Raw genomic sequence first — 23,309 nt, forward strand, 5'->3', positions numbered from 1 at the left:
TCTGACTCTTTGTGACCCTCTGGACTGTACCCTGCCAGGCTCCTCTGTCCATGGAATTTTCCAGGCAAAAACACTGGAGTGGGTTGCTATTTCCTCCAACAGGCAATTTCCCAACCCAGAGATTGAACCCACATTTCTTGCATCTGCTGCATTGGCAGGCGATTCCTTAACCACTGTGCCACCTGGAAAGCCCACCATAGATATGCAGGGTATACCAATAAAAGCATATACCTTTCAGATAGTAATCAAACAAAAATACCGGCAACTATGAGATGTGTCATCAACAATGTTATTAGTGGCCATTATGAACACTTGTAGCTTTACAGTAATAAAAACAGGTATTCATTAACATTTATTCACTAAATTTGTTAAATAATTGTATCTTTTTATATCATAAGAGCTTTCCTATAGTATAAACTAAAATTCATAAACATGATTGTAATGGTTGGAGCATATACCATTGTATCTCTATGCTGTAATGTACCCAGTTCCCTAGTACTGGACATTTAGAGTGTTTCTCTTCTTACTACTATGAATAGCACTGCGCTCTACATCTTAGTGCGTAAAACTTTTCATCTCTGTTTATTTTCTTGGGATTCATTCTTAGCAGTAAAATCACTGGTCCCAATGAAATGAACATATTTAAGACCCTTGTTATATATTAACAAATTGCCCTCCTGAAAGTTCTTTGTTGCTTATAGAAAAAAAAATAATCCTTGTTCTATTTATACACTTTAATCATTTTTATGCAGCTTTTCTTTGAACCTTTAAACTTCTTTTTGGTTTTAGGACTCAGAATTGTTTTTTAATAAATGTTTCTTTCAAGGGATTAGCAAAGTAATCATGTTGTTATAAATACCCAAACAATGTAACTCTTTTATTTTCTCTTAGTAAAGATCTTCAGATTTAACATTTTTCACTGTATAAATTGTTTCTTTCTAGGGTGAACCAGGAGAGAAAGGAGATCCAGGTTTGTCAGGCGTTAATGGACAAGATGTAAGCCTAACTTTCTTTTTTCTAACACAGTGTTTACATTTGGCCACTGAAATATGCTTATTGTCTAATGCTACTAAGACTTGACTATCCTTGGAAGAACTAGCTACAATTATTCAATTATTGCAAAGTAAGAATCAAGGTAGTTTGTGTGTGTGTGTGTGTGTGTGTGGCTCAGTAGAGGCCCAGTTTTTCTTGTTTTTTTTTGTTTTGAAGGCCACAGACTTTATTGATTTAAAAAGCTTTACAAGGACAGTGACTGTTCTGCCAAAAAGAGGGAAAATAGCATAAAACAGACCAGGGAATGGGGGGGAGGGCTGTGTGATCGTTGGTCAATTTCTGGTGCTAAAGAAAATTGAAGACCTTTTCCAGGAATGACTGAAGGACACATGCGTTGCCAATGCCAAGCAAGCCCAATATGTTTACTGTCAAAACTACCAGGTAGTTCCCTGGTTTTGTATACCTCTTATTATACTCATTCTTCACGGTCCTTTCTTCCTTGATAGTCTGGCTTCCATTTCTTCTCTCTTCCTTTCTCGGTCTTTTTTCTTTTTACATATATGCTGCTGTGACCTGTGTTATGACCCAGGCTACACTTTGCATCTTACCCCCAGTCTTTGTCTGCTGAGGGGTCTATTGAGGTCATATCTAAGGGATGAAAAGAAAAAAAGGAGGGGACCCTGTGTATCCGTGTCACTCCCCCTCCATTGCACCTGTTTCCCAACCTCAGGGCTCCTGTCCTAGGTGTCAAGTCCTCCCACCTGCCCCCTCACCCCAAGGCAGTTGTCCCTCCAGAACTTCATTTGTATTCTCATGATGGAATTTAGAGGGTAGATAAAATCTTGATTTTCCTCTAAATGTAGACTACTCTCCTTTCAGACCATAAGATTCACCATTTACTGTAGATATACTCCTTATTAAGGCAAGTATCCACAATGAGAATTATTTCTTTTCCCATGGTTTCCCTTCTTCCCTTCATAAAAATGTTTTAAGAAAGTTCTGAAGGGCCATACTACTTACTTTTTGGACAGAGGAATAGAGAATAAGCTAGATCGGGTTCCCTAATGCCCAGATGTTGTAAAATCCATCTGGTCTGCAGCACAGAGGGAAGGGAGGCTGAACACTGTAATCCTGGGGCCTGTGAACAAAATAAGACCTGGAGGGTTTGTTGTTGTTGTTCAGTTCCCACTTCGTGTCTGTTCTTTGTGACCCGATGGGCTGCAGCAGGCCAGGCTTCCCTGTCCTTCACTGTCTCCCAGAGTTCACTCAAGTTCGTGTCTATTGAGTCAGTGATGCCATCCAACCATCTCATCCTCTGTTATCTCCTTCTCCTTTTGCCTTCAGTCTTTCCCAGCATCAGGGTCTTTTCCAATGAGTTGATATTTCCAATGAGTTCATATAAGATGACCCCAATTGGAACTTCAGCTTCAGCATCAGTCCTTCCAATGAATATTCAAGGTTGATTTCCTTTAAGATTGATTGGTTTAATCTCCCACTGTCCAAGGGACTCTCAAAGAGTCTTCTCCAGCACCACAATTCAAAAGCATCATTTCTTCAGTGTTCAATCTTCTTTATGGTCCAACTCTCACATCCATACATGACTCCTGGAAAAACCATACCTTTGACTAGACAGACCTTTGTCAGCAAAGTGAAGTCTCTGCTTTTTAATCTTCTGTCTAGACTTGTCATAGTTTTCCTTCCCCTGGATGGGGAGGGGTCCAAAGAGAACTATCCCAGAAGCTAACCCGACTAATTGACCCAAGCTTGAGGCTCTGGCCCCCACAGTTTTCTTCTCTTACTTCCTAAGAAGCCCTATTTGCACCTTTAATATGACATGCTTCTTGTTCCTATCTTCTTAAAAGGATTTTTCTCCACCAGAGAGAGGGAGTTAGCACCAGTGTCTTGGAGCTAGGGGAGTCTGCCTCTCTCTGCCTCGTTACAGCACAGTAGGGTGCTGGATGGCCATTGGCCATTGGCCCCTGCAGGTAATAGAGCTACTAATTCCCCACTGCCCTGTCACTGGAGATACCTGGTGTAGTGTTCAGAGTTCTACGGTGGGAAGCAAAGCTGAATGTGTGTCCCAGTTCTGTCACCTGTGGAGAAAATCACTTCTCAGAGCCTGTTGGGTTCTGAAGCCCCCATCACTGCAATGTCCTCTCATCTAATACAAAGAGATCATTAAGACTGGTTAGGATTAGAGTCCTGAGAAGTACGATGGAATTTGAAGCCTTCATTCGGGCTTTTGGGACTCCAGTTGCATGTAGGGAAAACACAGTGAGAGTCCATCCAACTGGAGCCGGGCATGGACAGTGCTCTGTGTGTGGAGGTTTGCCCTCCCTCCTCTGAAGGGGGGCATGTGGATCATGCTGTGTTCACATGAAGATTCCTTTTGCAGTGTGTTCTACAAAATGGACAGAACTGAAGCTTTTGCCTGTGGCTCTGTTCTTTCTATCATGTTCTTTATGAGAACAAAGACCATTTCTTGGAATTGCTCAGTTCAGTTCAGTCACTCAGTCTTATCCGACTCTTTGTGACCCCATGAATCGCAGCACACCAGGCCTCCCTGTCCATCACCAGCTCCCGGAGTTCACTCAGACTCACGTCCATCGAGTCAGTGATGCCATCCAGACATCTCATCCTCTGTCATCCCCTTCTCCTGCTGTTAGTACTTAGTAAATGTTTGGAGTGAAAAAGGAGTAGTTGTTTGCTAAATTTTCATACTAAAAATTAAGATATTATTATAATAGCCTAAAATACAAGTGATTAGAACCTAAACCAGGGAAACAGATGGAAGAGAGGGCACAGTGATATTGCAGAGGTTGAATATATGCAATTTGGTGCTTGGCTGCAGCAAAAAATAGCCCAAGGTTTCGACCATTCATTACGGAAGGATGTTATCTTCTCATAAACATAGGAGTGTTGAGAGAGATTAACTCCACTTGCAAAAGGTAACCAAGCTACATGTATGGCGGCTCCCTGGAATACAGGAGCAAAACAAAGATTTCTAGACGTTTGTTAAGATAGCATTAGAGTAGAAATAGAGAAAGAATTTATCCAAACACTCAAAACTGAGAGGAGGTTTGAGCGAATGGAGCCTGAAATATATTCATGTTAACTTAAGAGATTTGGAAATTTTTTCTATGGGATCTGAAAGTAAAGTGATTTGACTTTTCAGAATTAATCAGTTGTACACACATATTTGCATGCTTTCTACTTGCTCAGATCTAAAACTGTCTTGCTGAGAGAGCTCCCAGCCTCATGGGCAGTGTGACCTTTCCTCTTTGACAATGATCTGGGAAGAGTCCTTCACATACCCCGACCCACAAGTGCGTTATTCCTTCAGCACTATCACTGCCTCTTATAGGTCATTAGGTACATTATAAAGCACAACAAAGCATATTTGCTCACTTGGTTACTTAATTAACACATAGTTGATATCATTTCTTTTCCTTAATTTTGCAAAAGGTATTCAGGAGTCATGACTAAGGATGAATAAGAAAAAGTAATGACAGTTCTCTTTTTCCCTTCTATTACAAAAGCACTCTGCTGTTGTTCAATTACTCAGACATGTCCAGCTCTTTGCGATCCCATGGCAAAGAGATCCCATGGCAAAGCACCAGGCTTCCTGTCCTTCACTATCTCCCAGAGTTTGCTTAAACTCATGTCCACGGAGTTGGTGATGCCATCCAACCATCTCATTCTCTGTAATCCCCTTCTCTTCCTGCCCTCAATCTTTCCCAGCATCAGGGTCTTTTCCAATGTATTGGCCCTTTGCATTAAGTGGCCAAAATATTGAAGCTTCAGCTTCAATACCAGTCTTTCCAATGAATACTCAGGGTTGATTTCCTTTAGGATTGACTGGTTTAATCTCTTTGATATCCAAGAGACACTCAAGAGCCTTTTCCAACTCCACAGTTCAAAAGAACCAATTATTCAGTGCTCAGCTTTATAGTCCAACTCTCACACCCATACATGACTACTGGAAAAAGCATAGCTTTGACTATACAGACCTTTGTCAGCAAAGTGGTATCTCTGATATTTAATGTACTATCTAGCTGTGCCATAGCTTTTCTTCCAAGGAGCAAGTGTCCTTTAATTCCATAGCTGCAGTCACCATCCACAGTGATTTTGGAGCCAAAGAAAATAAATTCTGTCACTGTTTCCACTATTTGCCCATCTATTTGCCATGAAGTGGTGGAACTGGTTGCCATGTTTTTAGTTTTTTGAATGTTGAGTAGGGGTAAAGAATCATATGCTGTTATTTATTCCATTGGTGGTGGTGGTGGTTTTAAATATTGTGCCATACTTCAAAAACTGGTTTCATGAGGAATTTGAAATTCAATCCCTACCTCAATTTTATGGCTACAAAGTGCAGGAGGTAAGAGTATCCCTATTTTTATAGTAAAGAAATAGAGCTTAGGACAGTAAGAAATTTTCTTTTAGAAAATGGTAAAGTGAGTCTTTACCCCTGTTTGACCGAAAAGTCTATTTCCCCACTAAGTCACACCACATTTCTCATTGTCTATTTTTCAATGCTAAAATAAACTGACTCCACAAACCAAAATCACTCAGCATTTATGACAGTTCACTCTGCCTTTCAATAAGTGTAGGTACACATTCTTAGGGAATGAAAGGCAGTATAAGAGCTATCTCAGTCTGTACTGAAGTCAAGCCATGATGGAGATCATAATTTCAGGAATATCCTGTTGGAACACAGACTGAATAACCTCAATACGTCAGCTCACTGCAGCTACTTAATACCTCAGAGAAAATTAAAAGAATTTAACATTCCCGTGAAATGAATTCAGAGCCTTTTTATGGTCTTTATTCTTATATATTAAGCATATATTGATGTAAATGTACCTTTTGGTAATAATTTCTTCTGTGCCAGCTTTCCCACATAGTGGACAAGCTCACTTTGGAAAATGTAAACCTCCTTTAAAGGGAAGCATGCAGCAGTTCAGCTTTCTTAATGGGACACTCTTGCATGTTGGTCAAGATGGTACTCTGCCTCATGGGACTGTCTTGCAAAAGCAGAATGTATAGAATCCTTCATGCTCAGCAGTAACAACTCTTAGGCATTAGGGCAAAAAAAATTGCTTTGATATCTTTCTCAGTGCATTCTTGACTGTGTGTGTGTGAGAGAGAGAGAGAAAAATTTGATTGATCCTCATGGTACTGGGATATTGGGCTCATATTTACCTTATAGTTTAAATAATGCATATCAAACATATTGAAATTGTCAAAATTTTGAGTTGCTAGAATTTAGCCTTCAAAATATAAGACCTTGACTTTTCACACGTTCTAGTTTATAATTAAATGATTTGACTGTGACCTACCATGAGATATGTTCAACATTGGCATCTGAGAACGCACTTGAGGGAGCATCTCATAAAGTCAATGTGATCCTTGAAACCAACAATCTGGGCTCGAATTCCAGCTCTGCCACTGCCCACCTGGTGTACTATTAGCACATTCTTCATTCTCTATGTGCCTATTTCTTCATTTGCACAATGGAATAATAATATTAAGAGCACTTAACTCAGTCTTTTTTTTTAGGATTAAAGGGGTCATCAAACATAAAGCATTTAAGTCAGAGTCTTGCATACAGAAGAGCTATATAAACATTTGCTATTATTAGAAACTGGGTTAGAAAACACATTTTATCTAATAGATATAGAGATAGATAGATCTTTTCATTTATTTTTTGTGGAGTTATATAATCTTGGAAAAGTGAATTTCATTCATTCAGTTTAGTCTCTTCCTCTGCAACTTTATTATTGTCTTTCAAACAACTCTTATCAGAATTATAGCATCTGATGTTTCTAAAATTGTCACGTTAATCTCCTTACACCAATGCAATCTGTGTACTGAATACAAAAATGTTGGAATCACAAAGCTGCAATATTGGCTGCCGACAGCTGGTGCCATTGCTAGGGAAAAAGCAGCAGTCAATAGAGGATGAGGAAAATGATGAATAGATGGGTAAATGTTTTTAACAAACACCATTACTTTGTATCAAATGATCTTTAAAGATGCTACATACTGTTAGTAAGCAGCTCTTGCAATGAAAATTAATTCATAGTCTACCTGCTTTTATAACTCTAGCTGTGATACTGTCCTTCAGCTTTCATTGTGCATTTAAAATTTTTATTGAAATATGGTTGATTTACAATGCTGTCTCAGTTTTAGGTATCCAGTAAAGTGATTCAGATATATATTATTTTTTAGATTCATGTCCACTATAGGTTATCACAAGATACTGAGTGGAGTTCCCCGTGCTATACAGTAGGCCCTTGTTGGTTATCTATTTCATATATTTTAATCCCAAACTTTTAATTCATCCCTCTACCCCTTCTCCTTTAGTAACCATGTTTGTTTTCTATGTCTGTGAGTCTCTGAATCTGTCTCTGTTTTGTAAGTAAGTTCATCTTGCATTTGGATAAGAGTACCTGCCTCTCATAACATATGGAGCCCACTACTGTGCTTTTGAGTATCTTTATTTACAAACATTTTATAGGTAACAGTGGTAATAGATGCCTGTCTTATTCATTATTAAATGTGGACTCTGTTTCATTTGATTCTGTATGCTTTATGGTGAGTGCTATGTCTTTTTTTCTCCAATATTGAATAGCCATTGATAGCAACTCTAGTGTCACATGAGGAGAAAAATTACACTTGAGGAAAGCATGACTGATCTGTTCTTAGAGCCTGTCATGATGCCATGACCTTAACAACATGCTGCGTGAGCTCCATGGACACACTTCAGTGGCCAACGACAAAAGTAGAGGCTTGATGAGGGCTGCTGCTGCTGCTGCTGAGTCGCTTCAGTCGTGTCCGACTCTGCGACCCCATAGACGGCAGCCCACCAGGCTCCCCCATCCCTGGGATTCTCCAGGCAAGAACACTGGAGTGGGTTGCCATTTCCTTCTATGTGAGTTAAAGGACAGTTGTTACATGTCCATCAAACTGACTACAAAACTGGACAGAACAATTAAGTATCCCTTGGGATTCAGCTTGAAAAGCACAAGCAACATTTATCAAGTACCTTAGATGTGCCAAGTATTTTTAAACAAATGAGTGTCAGAACAACTTTTCAAGACAGATATTATCTTTTATTGAAGAATAGTTGATTCACAATGTTCTGTTAATTACTGCTGTACAAAGTGATTCAGTTATATGCATACATACATTCTTTTATATATATATTCTTTTCCCTTATGGTTTATCATAGAAATATAGTTCTCTGTATATATAGTAAAACCTTGTTTTTTATCCATTCTCTATATAAAAAGCTTATATCTGCTAACCCCCCCTCTTCCAGCCGCCTCTCCATTGGCCACCACCAGTCTGTCCTCTATGTCTGTGATTCTGTTTCATGGGTAGGTTTATTTGTGTCATGTTTTAGGTTTCACATATCAGTGACATCATACGGTAGTGGGCTTTCTGTTTTGGACTTAACTACACTCAGTGTGACAATCTCTATGTCCATCCATATTGCTGCACATGGCCTTATTTCATTCTTTTTTATGACTGAGAACTCTTCTACTATATATATGTACAACATCTTATCCATTCATCTGTCGATGGACATTTAGATTGTTTCCATAAAGACAACTATTACTTATACCTATTTTATGGGGCTTCCGTGGTGGCTCAGACGGTAAACCGTCTCCCTGCAGTGCAGAAGACCCAGGTTTTATAGGGAAACTTAAATAACTTACTTGAGAAAAATGCATGAATCCTTTATTGACTCTTCTGAACTCCACATGTCTGAAGTCATGAGCATCTCCAGGAGAGTTAGGCATCTCCAGGACCTGCCCCCTTCACGCGGGCTGGCACATGTATCGTAGCCCTCAGTGTTTATGTCTCCTGTGGCTGGTTGCTTTATTACCACACCTTGTCCCTGACCATAGACAGCATATTCAAAAGCAGAGACATTACTTTGCCAACAAAGGTCCGTCTAGTCAAGGCTATGGTTTTTCCAGTGGTCATGTATGGATGTGAGAGTTGGACTATAAAGAAAGCTGAGCACCGAAGAATTGATGCTTTTGAACTGTGGTGTTGGAGAAGACTCTTGAGAGTCCCTTGGACTGCAAGGAGATCCAACCAGTCCATTCTGAAGGAGATCAGTCCTGAATATTGATTGGAAGGACTGATGTTGAAGCTGAAACTCCAATACTTTGGCCACCTGATGCAAAGAACTGACTCATTTGAAAAGACCCTGATGCTGGGAGGGATTGAGGGCAGGAGGAGAAGGGGACAACAGAGGATGAGATGGTTGGGCAGCATCACCGACTCAATGGACATGGGTTTGGGTGGACTCCGGGAGTTGGTGATGGACGGGGAGGCCTGACGTACTGTGGTTCATGGGGTCGTAACTGAACTGTCCCTGACCATAGACGATTGAACCAGAGATAGTTCAAGTACTTGCTTGATGCATCGGCAAGTAAGTCCCTTCTCCAGAAGGTACAATTACAGTTGGTCTGTCAGGTAGGAATGTTGAAAATTTTTAATGTATTAGTTTATACTTCAAATAGTATTTTTGTAACGTGTAACATGTATGATGATTATGAATTGTAGATTGTACTCAGAACTCAACATAATGCCATGCCCACTCCAGAGTTAATCATTTTCCTGAATATTGTGTTTCATATTCCTTCCCATTATTAAAAATAATTTCTTCCTACTCATCTGTTCATGGTAAATCAGGGTTCTGTCTTGCATGTGTATAGATGTTCCATAATATTTGTTGCAGAAATGAATATTCACTGTCTTTCTCAGCTATTTCTTTCTTCATGTTCCCCCCCTCCACCCCGATGATGTTCTACCAGCAGGAAAAGACCCCTCTTTAGTACACTTCTCAGCTTAGTAAACAGCCCAGACTCCTAGCCAGTCCTGAAGCCAAGTACAAACCAGCCTTAGTCCCTCCTTTCCCGGGGCCCACCTCCAGCATTTCTGCAACTCCATTCCCACTTCTGGCCATCTTGTTCTCTTGCCTGCAAAGCTGTGAGAGCCCCTTTCTGCTTTTGCTCTTGCTGCCTGCAAGTCTATTTTCGTGTTGTAGCCAAAACTCTCTTTTTTGGGAAACACCGTCAAATCCTAAATGGCTTCCCCTTGCTCCTAGATCAAAACCCTGCCTTCTCTCCACAGCCTACAGTTCTCTATGTGCCATGACCCCTGACTAACCTTGAGTTCACGTCCCACTCCTCGCCTCCTCACTTGCTCATGACACTCCTTCCATCCGGGGGCTGTTGTGCTTGCTGGTCCCTTACCCCTCCCCCAACACTGTTTCCCAGGATCGGTGCAAGGCTGGATCCTATACAACAACAAACACTCCCTCCACACAGAGCCCATTTCCAGCTGCTACCCTCACTGCCCTGCACTCAGCACATTCAGCCTGTGGACCTGGTCACTGCCAGTCACCCTCCTCGACACCACGAATTCCGCTGCAGCAGGAAATCTGACTTTGCTAAGGGAAAAATTATTCTGACACTTGCTAAAATGGTGAAAAAATAGTGAAAGTGTTAGTCGCTCACTTGTATCTGACTCTTTACAACCCCATGGACTGTAGCCCGCCAGGCTCCTCTGTCCATGGAATTCCCTAAGCAAGAATATTGGAGTAGGTTGCCATTTCCTTTTGCAGGGGATCTTCCCAACCCAAGGATCGAACCTGGGTCTCCTGCATTGCAGGTAGATTGTTTACTCTCGGAGCCACCAGAGAAGCCCTAAAATGGTAAAGAAGAGTTTTTAGTCAAGGTTATCACAGTACGAGTATTACAATAGGGAAGAGAGATTGGCCTCAATTCTGAATACAGCAAGGATGAGTGGGGATTTATAGCCAAGGAATAGAGAGAGGTGGTCATTGAATGGAATATTGCCAAGAACAGACATCAAGGCTGGGGGATTTTCTTTAAACTAAGTTAACGAGATTCTTGCTAAAACTGGGCCAGACAGGCCATTGATGGACAGAGGCCAGGGTTGAGGCCTAGTCAAGGAGAGGACTCAGAGGAACCCGACTCAGATTTGCTTAATGAGAGTCTTTTTGAACTTCTTGTTCTTTTTTTATGTCTCTAAATAACACTATCTAATTTAAATAAAATATATAGAATATAATATTATGTGTATACAATAGATTTTAAATATAATTTCAAGACAAATATAAATATGCTATACTTTCTCATAGCCACATTTTAGAAAGTAAAAAGAAGCAGGTGAAAAGAATTTTAATAATAGATCTTATTTAATCTCATATGCACATTATCTTTTCAATACACAAAAGTGAAAGTGAAATCACTCAGTCGTGTCTGACTCTTTGCGACCGCATGGGCTGTAGCCTACCAGGCTACTCCGTCCACGGGATTCTCCGGGCAAGAGTACTGGAGTGGGTTGCCATTTCCTTCTCTAGGGGATCTTCCTGACCCAGGGATTGAACCGAGGTCTCCTTCCTTGCAGGCAGACGCTTTACCCTCTGAGCCACCAGGGAAGCCTTTTCAATACATAACCAACATCAAAATTACTAATGAGCTACTGTACATTCATTTCTTGGTACCAAATGCTGAAAACCCAATGGTATTTTACACTCATGGCATATCTCCCTTCAGACCAGTCACATTTCAAGGATGAAAAGCTACATGTGGCCCTAGGCTACATATTGGGCGGTGGAGAGCTGATGATTGTAGTGGTGACTGTACAAAGAGTATCCAATAAATGTCTGCTGAATAAATGGATGACTGAACTTAGAATAAACTTGATTCACAGAAATGGCCATTTTCTTTCTGCAAGTGTTCAGAATATGTTGGTGCCAAGTTTTACTCGAGGCATGTATAAACAGAGTATGTGTTGCTTGATATGGGGAGGAATGGATATTTCAAATAATAAGAGAATATCACATTTCAATTATAATTTAATTCTTCACTCATCTTTGTTTTATAAATACCCAGAGGTAATAAAGGAAGAAAGCATAGCTATGAATTTTATCCATGAAGGAGTTTATGCAACCACAAAGGTGTTTTGATTTTTTCTTTTTTAACCAATTAGGTATTTTCATCTATTAAATTTTTTTCTTAACGTATAAGATTGCAGTTTTCACAAGATAACAAATTTTAATAAGATTATTTTAAATATCTGGTTTTCTTTTGTTCCTTTAAATTCATCATCAGCTTCTATATTGGGTAGCTACAAGTGATAGCATTTGGCATTGTTTATTCACTGTAAAATGTCAGAGCAGTAAGAGCTGGATTCCTCAACTGGGAACAGTAAGATGCCTGGATTTACTGTGCATTGTGTGGCTTCAGAATATTTTTCTGTTACTGTTCTTCCCTCATCCAGTGTGTTAAGAAAAAGAATTTTCCTATTTACCACATAGGACATGTCTGTCTTTTCTTCCTGTTTACACTGAAAACATTCAGCTGTAGCACTGATCTCCAGTGAAATCTATTGTGGTGTTCCTGACAGCTGTCAAATTCTGAATCAGATCAACCATATACCCACTAAAACACCCAACAGTCCAGAAGACTCATGAATATGTTTATCAGATATGCTATGTCTTATATAGTTTTACTGCTGTCTTTATAAATCCAGGTTAAAAAATGAAATAAGAATTAGAGAAACAAACCAGGCTTTAAGACAGGAGAGAGACTGCATTTTAGCTCCAACTTTATGAGGGATGGGAAAACAATATATTCTTCATCCCTTTTCCCCTCCAATTAGATTTCTCCATAGAGACAAAAAAAAAAAAGTTTTTTTATTTAAACCTTGAATTTTAGGGGCAAGCTTTAAAAAAGCCAAATCAATGCTAAATCAGAGGTATTTACAAGATCGACAAATTTAAGCCAAAGTGGATACTTAAAAGCTCATATAGATCTTTAGATGATGCTCTCCCAGATGGTGAATTAATGTAATTTTAGCAGGAAGCAAAGTTGCGCTAATACGCAGTACTGCGGCCTCGCACTGACTTAATGTATCTGTACCCACCACAGCACAGATGTTGTATATCATTTTACTGCCAGTTTTTCTATACCACACACTGAAGAATGGGATATGGGAGTACAGCAAATTATGATTTTAAATTTTGACTAGTGACTTGTTAGAAATTGAAGCTTTCTGTGAACTATGTATAGAAATCACATCGGGTGTGTTCTTTGTACAGGGTGTGAAAGGCGACTCGGGTCCTCGTGGTCCACCTGGCCCAAAAGGAGACAAGGTACAGTATTTACCCAGTCTTTTCTCAAGAAAACCCTGAGAACCTATGCAGTGACTTTTCACTGATCTGTTTAACAGACAAAATGTAATTTTGTTAAAATTAACCAAAGGCTATTATGTTTAAAAAAAAAAACTGAACAAGAAAAGCCTTTTGGTTCATTCAATTAGTTTGAAGAGACTAAATGCACAATTGCTAGTCAACAGAAATTTGTGATTATAAGGTTTCCCTTTTCTCTCCCTCGCTCAGCACCATTAGGTGTTCATTCCATCACACATTCGCAGCTATGTGCTGCGCTGGGGACTTTGCCAGTAGCGCTGAGATGCTACTGTGGTGAAGCAGGTGGTCTTTGTGGGGAAAGAGGGTAATTGTGCGTCTCAGTCTTAATCTGAATGCCCCTCTTCCTGCCACAAGTTCTCATGTCATTTTATAGTGGCCTATCAGCAGGGACCTTGAAAAGAAAAGTACGAGGTAGTAAAAGCAAGAGTTGTTTTGAGAAGGTCATTGGGTGATCCTAGTTTGATGACAGTATATATAATACATATGGGCATTTTGCACTGTATTTTGTTCTTCATTCTCAACATATTTAGAAATCTATATCTGTCTCCAGTATTTACCTTTGCAATAAAGTTGGCTGTAAATTGCTCCCTAATGACTGACTTAAACTTCATCAATGTTCTTTAACAACTATTGGTTATTTTTATTCAGTTGTTCCCAATATAATGATTACACAAGGCTAAGTCTTCACTTTTCAGGTGATTTTGTTAAATGAGAAAAGAGAATGTTGTAGAGATCCTCCCACATGAGAATACAGTATCCAGTGCCCCCTGCCATACAGTGTTGGTTCCATAACGTCCACTTGAAGAGGGGTTATGGCAGCGATACTTGATTTTTTTTTTCTTTATGCAATAACTTTATTTAATTCACCATCAGCACTCTGGGGTTCAATATATTTATCTACAAAATGAGGGGATTTGATGAGATGGAGGGTCTCTAATTGTCAATTTTAACATTTTAAGACTTACCTTTTAAAAATGTATTCACTTTTTATTGAAAAAGTGAAAATGTTAGTTGCTACCCCATGGACTGTAGCCCATGAGACTCCTCTGTCCATGGGATTCTCCAGGCAAGAATACTTAAGTGGGTTGCCATTGCCTTCTTCAGGGGATCTTCCCAACCCAGAGATTGAACCAGGGTTTCCTGCATTGCAGGCGGATCCTTTACCTTCTGAGCCACCAGGAAAGCCCCCCCTTTTTTTTATTGAAGTATAGTTTAATTTGCAATATTTTATTAGTTTCATATATACTAATCAGCATGGTGATTCAAAAATTTTATAGCTTATATTCCATTTAAATCTATTATAAGATATTGGCTATCTTCCCTGTGTTGTACAATATATCCCTGTAGCTTATTTACTTTGTGCATAGTGGTTTGCACCTCTTAATTCCCTACCCCTGTCTTGCCTTTCTCTGTGATGCTTGATCTTAATGACCAAGAGTTCCCATGAAATAAACACATACGGTGACACAATAAAGCATATAGGTGACATATTTATAAATTGAAAAATAATAAACATTTAGATTAACCATATTCTTTAGATTTTGAATAGTTTTTCAATATATCTACCTGGTAATTTGTATTCATGTAATGGTCAGCAAAGCAACGTTAGTATTTAAAATTTCATGACTATAGGCAAAGCCTCTTACAAGTGTTTGCAAGTGCAAGGCCTGTTCCGCAAAGCTTTAAAAGAGGCAATGGGGCTGCTGGAGGTGTGAAATGGGGAGACCCACTTATTATTTTTGCTGACCCACTTATTATTACTGTGCTAACTTTGTCAGAAATATAATCTGTCATTGTGACATTTCCCAGCTGCTCCATTGGCAAGTAACCATATTTGAAGAGATACTCTTTCTAATTTTGGATTAGTAGACAGAACAATAGAAATTAGATTATTTTAGCTTTTCAAAACAAGTTCTGCTGCTGCAGAAAGCATGGGGATGCACAAGGTGATTTTTATATCATGATAGCTAAAAGCATGTAATAAATTTTTCATTGTGAAGACACTTTCATCAAGATAAAATTCTAGTTTTCTTTCCATCCAGATTTATCTAGATATTGCTTTGATCCATTCTTAAAATTTGTAAATATGTGGGCAAGAAGGGACTATTGGTAATTGCAGCTTTTCTTTCATCCTTTAGGGAGATATGGGACCGCCGGGACCACCAACCCTAACTGTAAGTATTTTTGAAGTCAAAATTCATAACTGAAATATGTTACCCTGTTTACTGCTCACAGTACATCATGACTATACCAGAATTTAAGCCATTGGATATTTTGAGAACTGAAAGTGACTTTAAAGTAGATCTAAGCAAACCTCCAGATTTTAAAGATGGAGCTTCTACCCACAGCAGTGAAGGGCTTAACCTGAGGTCATGCAGGTAGTCACTGGAAAAGTCTGGAAGCAGTACTTAACCTAAGCAATTTATCCACCCTCCATATGGTTCATAATTTTTCCCCTTCAGGGTTTGATTATACATTCTTAACATGACATTTAAAGTTAATGGAAGCAGAGACAGTTCTTCTTATTCTAAAAACTATAAAAGAATAAACTATAATCACCCAATGTGTAAAAATAGCTACCTGTTTAAACTGATTGTTACATTCTCCAAAACCCATTCAAGCCCATTGCTTTTTCCTATGTGAGTTGCTTCTAAGATTTGAAAATGATAAAATAGAGATATTTCAGCGACAGATTTATGAGAAAAGTTTATAATGTCCACATAATGGCATTGCTCTCAATTAAATGGTTCATCATTTATTAAACATTTAGTCATAAATACGTAATGCTTTCATATTTGGATACGATTTGCTGTTATAGATTTTCCTCATAGGCCATTAAAGTTTCTCATTTAAGTTAAAGATTTGGTCTGAGAATGACACTAAGCTTAATGGAAAAGAAGAAAGATGTTTAACTAAGATCATGTGTAGCCTGAGGCCTCTCAAATTTTATGTTGATATTAGTTAATGACATAAATTAAGAATTTAAATCATCAGTTTCCTGAGACCTATGCTGATCATAGGAGACCAAGTTTAAAGAAATCTTCTAGCATCTGGATGAGGATCCTCCCATTTGGGCAGCACAGGACTTGCAAAGGCTATGTGGCTTTGATAACATTTATATTTATCTTTGTACTTGAAAATATCATTCTGAACACTATATTAATACTGTCTTATACAAATAATCTTTGCAGTGCTCACTTAGAATGCAAATATTTCTTCATAAATGGAAAATCTAAGGAAACAAACAAATGACTTTCTTAGGAATAGCCAAATTCAATTTAGTGTGGAATTCTGTGCTTGAAGCTTTGATTTTCAAGATAGGAATAAAAACTATTTGAAAGGAAGTTTTAACTGCATACTATTCAATTTTTTATAATTTGTGGAGTTTATTTCTTAAATTATTTGGCAGTGATTTACTTCCCTTTCACTTTTTACTTTCATGCATGGGAGAAGGAAATGGCATCCCACTCCAGTGTTCTTGCCTGGAGAATCTCAGGGACAGGGGAGCCTGGTGGGCTTCCATCTATGGGGTCGCACAGAGTCGGACATGACTGAAGCGACTTAGCAGCAGCAGCAGCAGCAGCATTTTATTTAAATCACGTTTATTTTTCTTCAACTAAGTTATGTGCTCAATCATTCCATGTAGTTATCTGATTACACAGTCATTTGCAACTTGTGTTTGAAGACTAAAATGCAATCTGTCTGTATCATTTCGCCTGATAAGCAAAATTGGCCCCTCAGCCAGAATATTATATTGGACTATGTCAATGTCAAGTGACAACTGACATCTTTCTGCCAAGTAACACCCTTTAGATGTCTCTCTGCACTATTCAGTGGCCAGACACTAAAGGAGTACAAGCTGATTTTCATACTTATCTAAAGATATGAGAGAGACTCCAAAGTGGGAGGTTAAGAGAGTGAATTAGAAGGATGTGGAGCTTACCATCTTCCAAAACACATCAAAAAGACATCTACATGTGGTCAAATTGTCATTGAAAACTAGCAGAAGACCTCTTACACAGCCAAAGCTGCAAGAAAGATCCCCACATAACTGGTAGGATAACAAAAAGACATTGGAACAGGACCAGTGCCCCTGGGAAGGAGCTGTGAAAGAAGAAAAGTCCATACAGATGACCCCTCCCCCTGGGAAAAACCCTTCATTGGCTGGGAGGTCCATTTGGCCAGATAGAGGATCTGGAGGGGCGTGGACTCTGCCCATGAGGAGTCTGCATGTGCTGGCTGGTTAGCTGTCGGGACAGAGAGAGACTGGCTCTGATGGCTGCCACCTCAATGCACTTTCCAACCTTATATGTCCTTCAGGTGGAGCTGCTAGTACATTGAGTGGACAGCTGCTGAAACTTGGGCTTCTGTGGATGGACCCTGGGAATGGACTCAGTCTAGATGTGCAGAAGCAGCCCAGAGGGCAGGAGTGTAGTCCAGGCCTCACCTCCAGGCCAGGCTTACATTAGGTCAGGGACAAGCACAACAGAGAAAGGGATGTGACTTGAACTGCTCCTGAGCAGAACCGTGGATGCCTGCATAAATGGTGCATAGGTTCACAGCGACCACGTGGGTCTCTATTGCTTCGGCACTCACCTCCTTGGGACGGAGCACAAACTTAAGGGCCTTCTCAAATGCAACCTTCAGGGCTTCTACTGCAACAACTTGGGAGCAGAGCCTGTTGTTGGCACACACACGGCAGGGTGTGGATTTACCATTAGAAAGCCCACTGTTAGTCTGCTCGTGGCAGGGCACAGCTCCACTGGCAGGCTTTGTGAGTACACACACCATGGGGAAGAGGCTGATATCTGAGCCCATAATCAGTGCTGTCAAAGCAGTGACATGTGGGATCAGGGGGTCCTGCAGCAGCAGACTTTGTTGGCATGCACATCAGGTGAGAGACATAATCCACAGAATCACATGTCTCCAGTGGACGGGCCCTAGGGAGAAGCTTGCAATGGTTCCTTTCTCAGCAGAAGTGCTCCAGTTCCACCCAGCTCATACAAAGCCTGAAGCTAGAATCTAGGGGGACAGGCCCTGGGAAAGCCCTACCACAGAGGCAGCTCAGGTCTCAGGTGGCAGCTCAACCACTTCAATTTCTGCAGCCACAATGCCCTGACCCACAGGGCCAGCCTTACACTAGGTCAGGGACAAACACAACAGAGAAAGGAATGCAGCATGGGCTGCTTCTAAGCAGAACCTTGGATGCCTGTGAGGTGGTGCATACATTGCTGTGACCACATGAGCTTCTCTTGCTTCAGCACTCATCTCCTTGCTACAGAGCACAAACTCAAGAGCAGCAGAGCCTTCTCACACACAAACTTCAGGGCTTCTGCTACACCAACTGGGAAGTAGACCCAATCCCCAACAAGGCTGTGACAGTCACAGAGAGAAGAGGAGGCGCTGCCCAACATCCAGAGCAGGATCTCAACACAAAAGCAGTCATAACCTCTATCAAGGGGATAATGGCCAGCACACTCTGGGTGAAGATGTGACAGGCATCCCTAACAGAGACAGCTCTCAAGACAAAGATATTAGACTCACATACTCTATATAGGGATGCTCCCACATAAAAACAGCCCTCAAGACCACAGTAGTAACTATTTCTCCTAAATTTGTAGAGTCACAGAAGTGTAAGTAAAATGAAGAAGCAAAGGAACTACTCTCAACAAACAGAACAAGCAAAATCCCCTAAAAATAATCAATGAAACAGACCTCTTCAGTATACTAGATCCTGAGTTGAAAAAAGTAATAAAAATGTTAAAGGAATCAAGAAAGATTTTCAATAAAAATGCAGGTCACTGTAATGAGGAACTGGAAACTATAAAGAGGAAACAATCAAAATTAGACAACTCAATTGCTGAGAGAAAAACAGAACTGAAAGCAGACTAAATAATGCAGAAGAACAAATAAGTGATCTGGAAGATAGAATAATAGAAATAACACCATCAGAACAACAGATAGAAAGGGGGCTAGTGCACTGGGACGACCCAGAGGGATGGTATGGGGAGGGAGGAGGGAGGAGGGTTCAGGATGGGGAACACATGTATACCTGTGGTGGATTCATTTTGATATTTGGCAAAACTAATACAATTTTGTAAAGTTTAAAAAAAAAATCTATATGTGATAAATGTATTTTCATGTGAAAAAAAAAAAGACAAAAGGAAGCAAAAAATGAAAGCAGCATATGAGATTCTGTGGAATCATTTCAAGCATGCCAACCTACACACAATAGGGATCCCAGAAGGGAAAAAAAGAAGAAGATCAAAAATGTATTTGAAGACATTATGGCTGAACACTTTCCAAACCTAAAGAAAGAAACAGATATCCAGGTATAGGAAGTAGAGAGAGTCTTGAACAAGATGAACCCGGTAGACCCACACCAAAATATACCATAATTAAAATGACAAAAGTTAAAGAGGATTCAAAAGTAAGGAAAAGAAAAGCAAAGAGTCAGTTACAAGGGAACCCCCGCAGGTTGATTTCTCTACAGAAAATTTGCAAACCAGAATATACTTTTTGCAATATATATTCAGAGTTCTGAAAGGGGAAAACTTGCAACCTAGGATACTCCCCCCATTAAGATTATCACTTAGAATAGAATGAGAAAGAAAGAATTTCTCAGACAAGCAAAAACTACAAGAATACAGCATTAAGTCTATCCTAAAAAATAATGAAAGATCTTCTCTAAATAGAAAAGAAGCAAGAATACGTAAGAAAGGCTAAAACCACAATAGGATAGGCCAATTAAAAAAAAAAAAAGGATTAAACATCTTTTGAAGAAACTAGTACATAGATTTAAAACAATAAATATTTTATTAAAGCAACTAAGACTACAGTTAACAGCAAAAAGAAAAACATCATGTTGTAAAATAGGATATAAAAATCACAAAATGCAGAAGAAGGAAGTAAAGACTGTAGATTTTTTTTTTTTTTTTTTAGAATATGCCTGAACTTATACAACTCTCAGTCTAATGCAAGCAGATATAATTCTGGGTTAACGTACTTGAAAGCCAGACTGACCACAAATCAAAAACATTCAACAGGTTCACAAAACTCCAAAAGGAAAGAAACTCAAGTTAATTCAAGAGAAAACCATCAAACCACAAAAGGAAAGAAACAAAGAGAGCTGCAAAATCAACTAGAAAATAAGGTTTAAAATGACAATAAATACAGCTTATAAGTAATCGCTTTAAATGTGAATGGACTAAATGCTCCAGTCAAAAGACATTGACTCAAAGGTTATATTAAAAAAAAAACGAGTATCTACAATATGTTGCTACAGGAGACTCACTTTAGGGTTAAAGATGCTATACTGATAAATGAGGGGGTGGGAAAAGATATCTCATGAAAATGAAAGCAACAAAAAGCCAAAGATAGCAATACTCATATCAGACAAAATAGACTTGAAATCAAAGTGAATAACAAGGACAAAGAATGACATTAGATACTGATAAAGGGATCCATACAAGAAGATATTAGACTCATTAACATATTTGCCAACAAAGGTCTGTCTAGTCAAAGCTATGGTTTTTCCAGTAGTCATGTATGGATGTGAGAGTTGGACTATAAAGAAAGCTGAGCACCAAAGAATTGGTGCTTTTGAACTGTAGTTTTGGAGAAGACTCTTGAGAGTCCCTTGGACTGCAAGGAGATCCAACCAGTCCATCCTAAAGGAGATCAGCCTTGAATATTCATTGGAAGGACAAATGCTGAAGCTGAAACTCCAATACTTTGGCCACCTGATGCAAAGAACTGAGTCTTTGGAAAAGGCACTGATGCTGGGAAAGACTGAAGGCAGGAGGAGAAGGGAACAAAAGAGGATGAGATGGTTGGATGGCACCACCAACTCAATGGACTTGAGTTTGAGTAAGCCTGGGAGTTGGTGATGGACAGAGAGGCCTGGCGTGCTGCAGTCCATGGGGTCACAAAGAGTCAGACACAACTGAGTGACTGAACTGAACATATATGCCAATGTAGGAGCACCTAAATGTAAATAATGTAATATAAAGCAAATAATGTAATGTAAAGCAAATAATAACAGACATAAAAGGAAAAGGTAACAGGAATGCAATGATAGTGGGATACTTAAACACTGCACTGACCTCAGAGACCTGTCTTCTAGACAGAAAATCAGCTAGGCAACAGAGCTCCTAAATGACACATAGAACAGCTGGACTTAATTGATATCTACAGGAAACGACATCCAAAAAACCCAGAATACACATTCTTTCCAAGTGTAGGTGGGACATTCTCTAGAACAGACCACATACTAAGACATAAAGCAAGTTTCAACAAATTTAAAAGGGTAGAAGTTATTTCAAACATCTTTTCTGACCACAGTGGTAGGAAACTAGAAATGAACCACAGAAAGAAAAGAAGAAGAAAAAAAAAAAAAAACAGTATGGAGATTAAAAAACACACAATGAAAAAACCAATGGATCAACGATAAAATGAAACAGGAAATCAGTCAAGACAAACGACAGTGAAACCATAGTCTTACAAAATCTAGCGGATGTAGCAAAGCCTGTACTAAAGGGGAAATTCGTAGTGATACAGGCTGTCTTCAAGAAACAAGAAAACCTCAAATAAACAACCTAAACTGTCACCTGAAAGAATTATAAACAGAAGAACAAAAAGAGTCAATAGTAGCAAGGAAATAATAAATATCAGAAGAATAAATAAATAAAATTGAGATAAAAATAATAGAAAACATCAATAAAACTAAGAGCTGGGTGTTTGTTTTTAACAAAATCAACAAATCTCTAGCCACGTTCACCATCAAGAAGAGAGATGGGACCCAAATAATCAAAAAGAGAAATGAAAGAGGAAAAATAACTACAAATACCACAGAAAAACAAACAAAAATAACATTATGCTGTGAACAGTTATATGCCAACAAATTGGACAACCTATAAGAAATAAACAAGTATCTAGAAACATACAACCTTCCAAAACTGTGTTGCTGCTGCTGCTAAGTCACTTCAGTCGTGTCCGACTCTGTGTGACCCCGTAGCCGGCAGCCCACCAGGCTTCCTCATCCCTGGGATTCTCCAGGCAAGAACACTGGAGTGGGTTGCCATTTCCTTCTCCAATGCATGAAAGTGAAAAGTGAAAGTGAAGTCGCTCATTCGTGTCTGACTGTTCTCAACCCCATGGACTACAGCCTACCAGGCTTCTCCGTCCATGGGATTTTCCAGGCAAGAGTACTGGAGTGGGGTGCCATTGCCTTCTCCAAAACTGTGTTAAGAAGAAACAAATCTTTGAAAAAGATTGACCACTAGAAATGAAATAGAATTTGTAATGGAAAAAAAAAAAGAACTTCTACAAACAAAAGTCCAGGACCAGATGGGTCTCTGGGGAATTCCACCAAATATACAAATAATAATTTATACACATCCTTCTTAAACTATTGCAAGAAATTAAAGACGAGGGAACACTCTTGTAGTCATTCTATGAAGCCACCATCACTCTGATACCAAAATCAGAGAAAGACACTACAAAAAAAGAAAATTATAGGGGAATACCTTTGATGAAGATAGATGCAAAAATCCTCAACAAAATATTAACAAATTGAATCCAACAACACTTGAAAAGAATTATACACCATGATCAAGTTGGACGAATACCAGAGTCGTAAGAGTGTTTCAGCATGCTCAAATCAACCAATGTGATACATCACATTAGAAAAGGAAGAGACGAAAACCACATGATCATCTCAATAGACACAGAAAATCATCTGATAAAATTCAGCATTGACTTTTAATAAAATCCTCTCACCATAGTGGGTATAAAGGGAACATATCTCAACATAATGAGAGCCGTTTATGACAAACCCACAGCCAACACTGTACTTACCAGTGAAAAGAGGAAGCTCTTCCTGTTACATTCTAAAACAAGCAAGAGAGCCCCCTCTCACTACTTACGTTCACCATTGTTTTGGATGACTCGGTCACAGCAATCAGACGAGAAAAAGAATAAAGCGTATGCAAATTGGAAGGGAAGAGGTTAAATAGTCATTATGCAGATGACATGATACTCTATATGCTGCTGC

General features: G+C 39.3%; 1 protein-coding gene across 1 annotated transcript in view; it reads left to right on the forward strand.

Annotated features, from left to right (window-relative positions):
• COL19A1 (collagen type XIX alpha 1 chain) overlaps positions 1–23,309 on the forward strand; it is a 431,873-nt gene that overhangs the window by 185,703 nt on the left and 222,861 nt on the right. The window contains exons 11-13 of the mRNA XM_015472743.3: positions 943–996; positions 13,145–13,198; positions 15,394–15,429. Coding sequence (XP_015328229.2) covers positions 943–996; positions 13,145–13,198; positions 15,394–15,429 — 144 coding nt within the window. The remainder of the gene's footprint in view (positions 1–942; positions 997–13,144; positions 13,199–15,393; positions 15,430–23,309) is intronic.

Source organism: Bos taurus, chromosome 9, assembly GCF_002263795.3.
Source record: "Bos taurus isolate L1 Dominette 01449 registration number 42190680 breed Hereford chromosome 9, ARS-UCD2.0, whole genome shotgun sequence".
Taxonomy (NCBI): Eukaryota; Metazoa; Chordata; class Mammalia; order Artiodactyla; family Bovidae; genus Bos; species Bos taurus.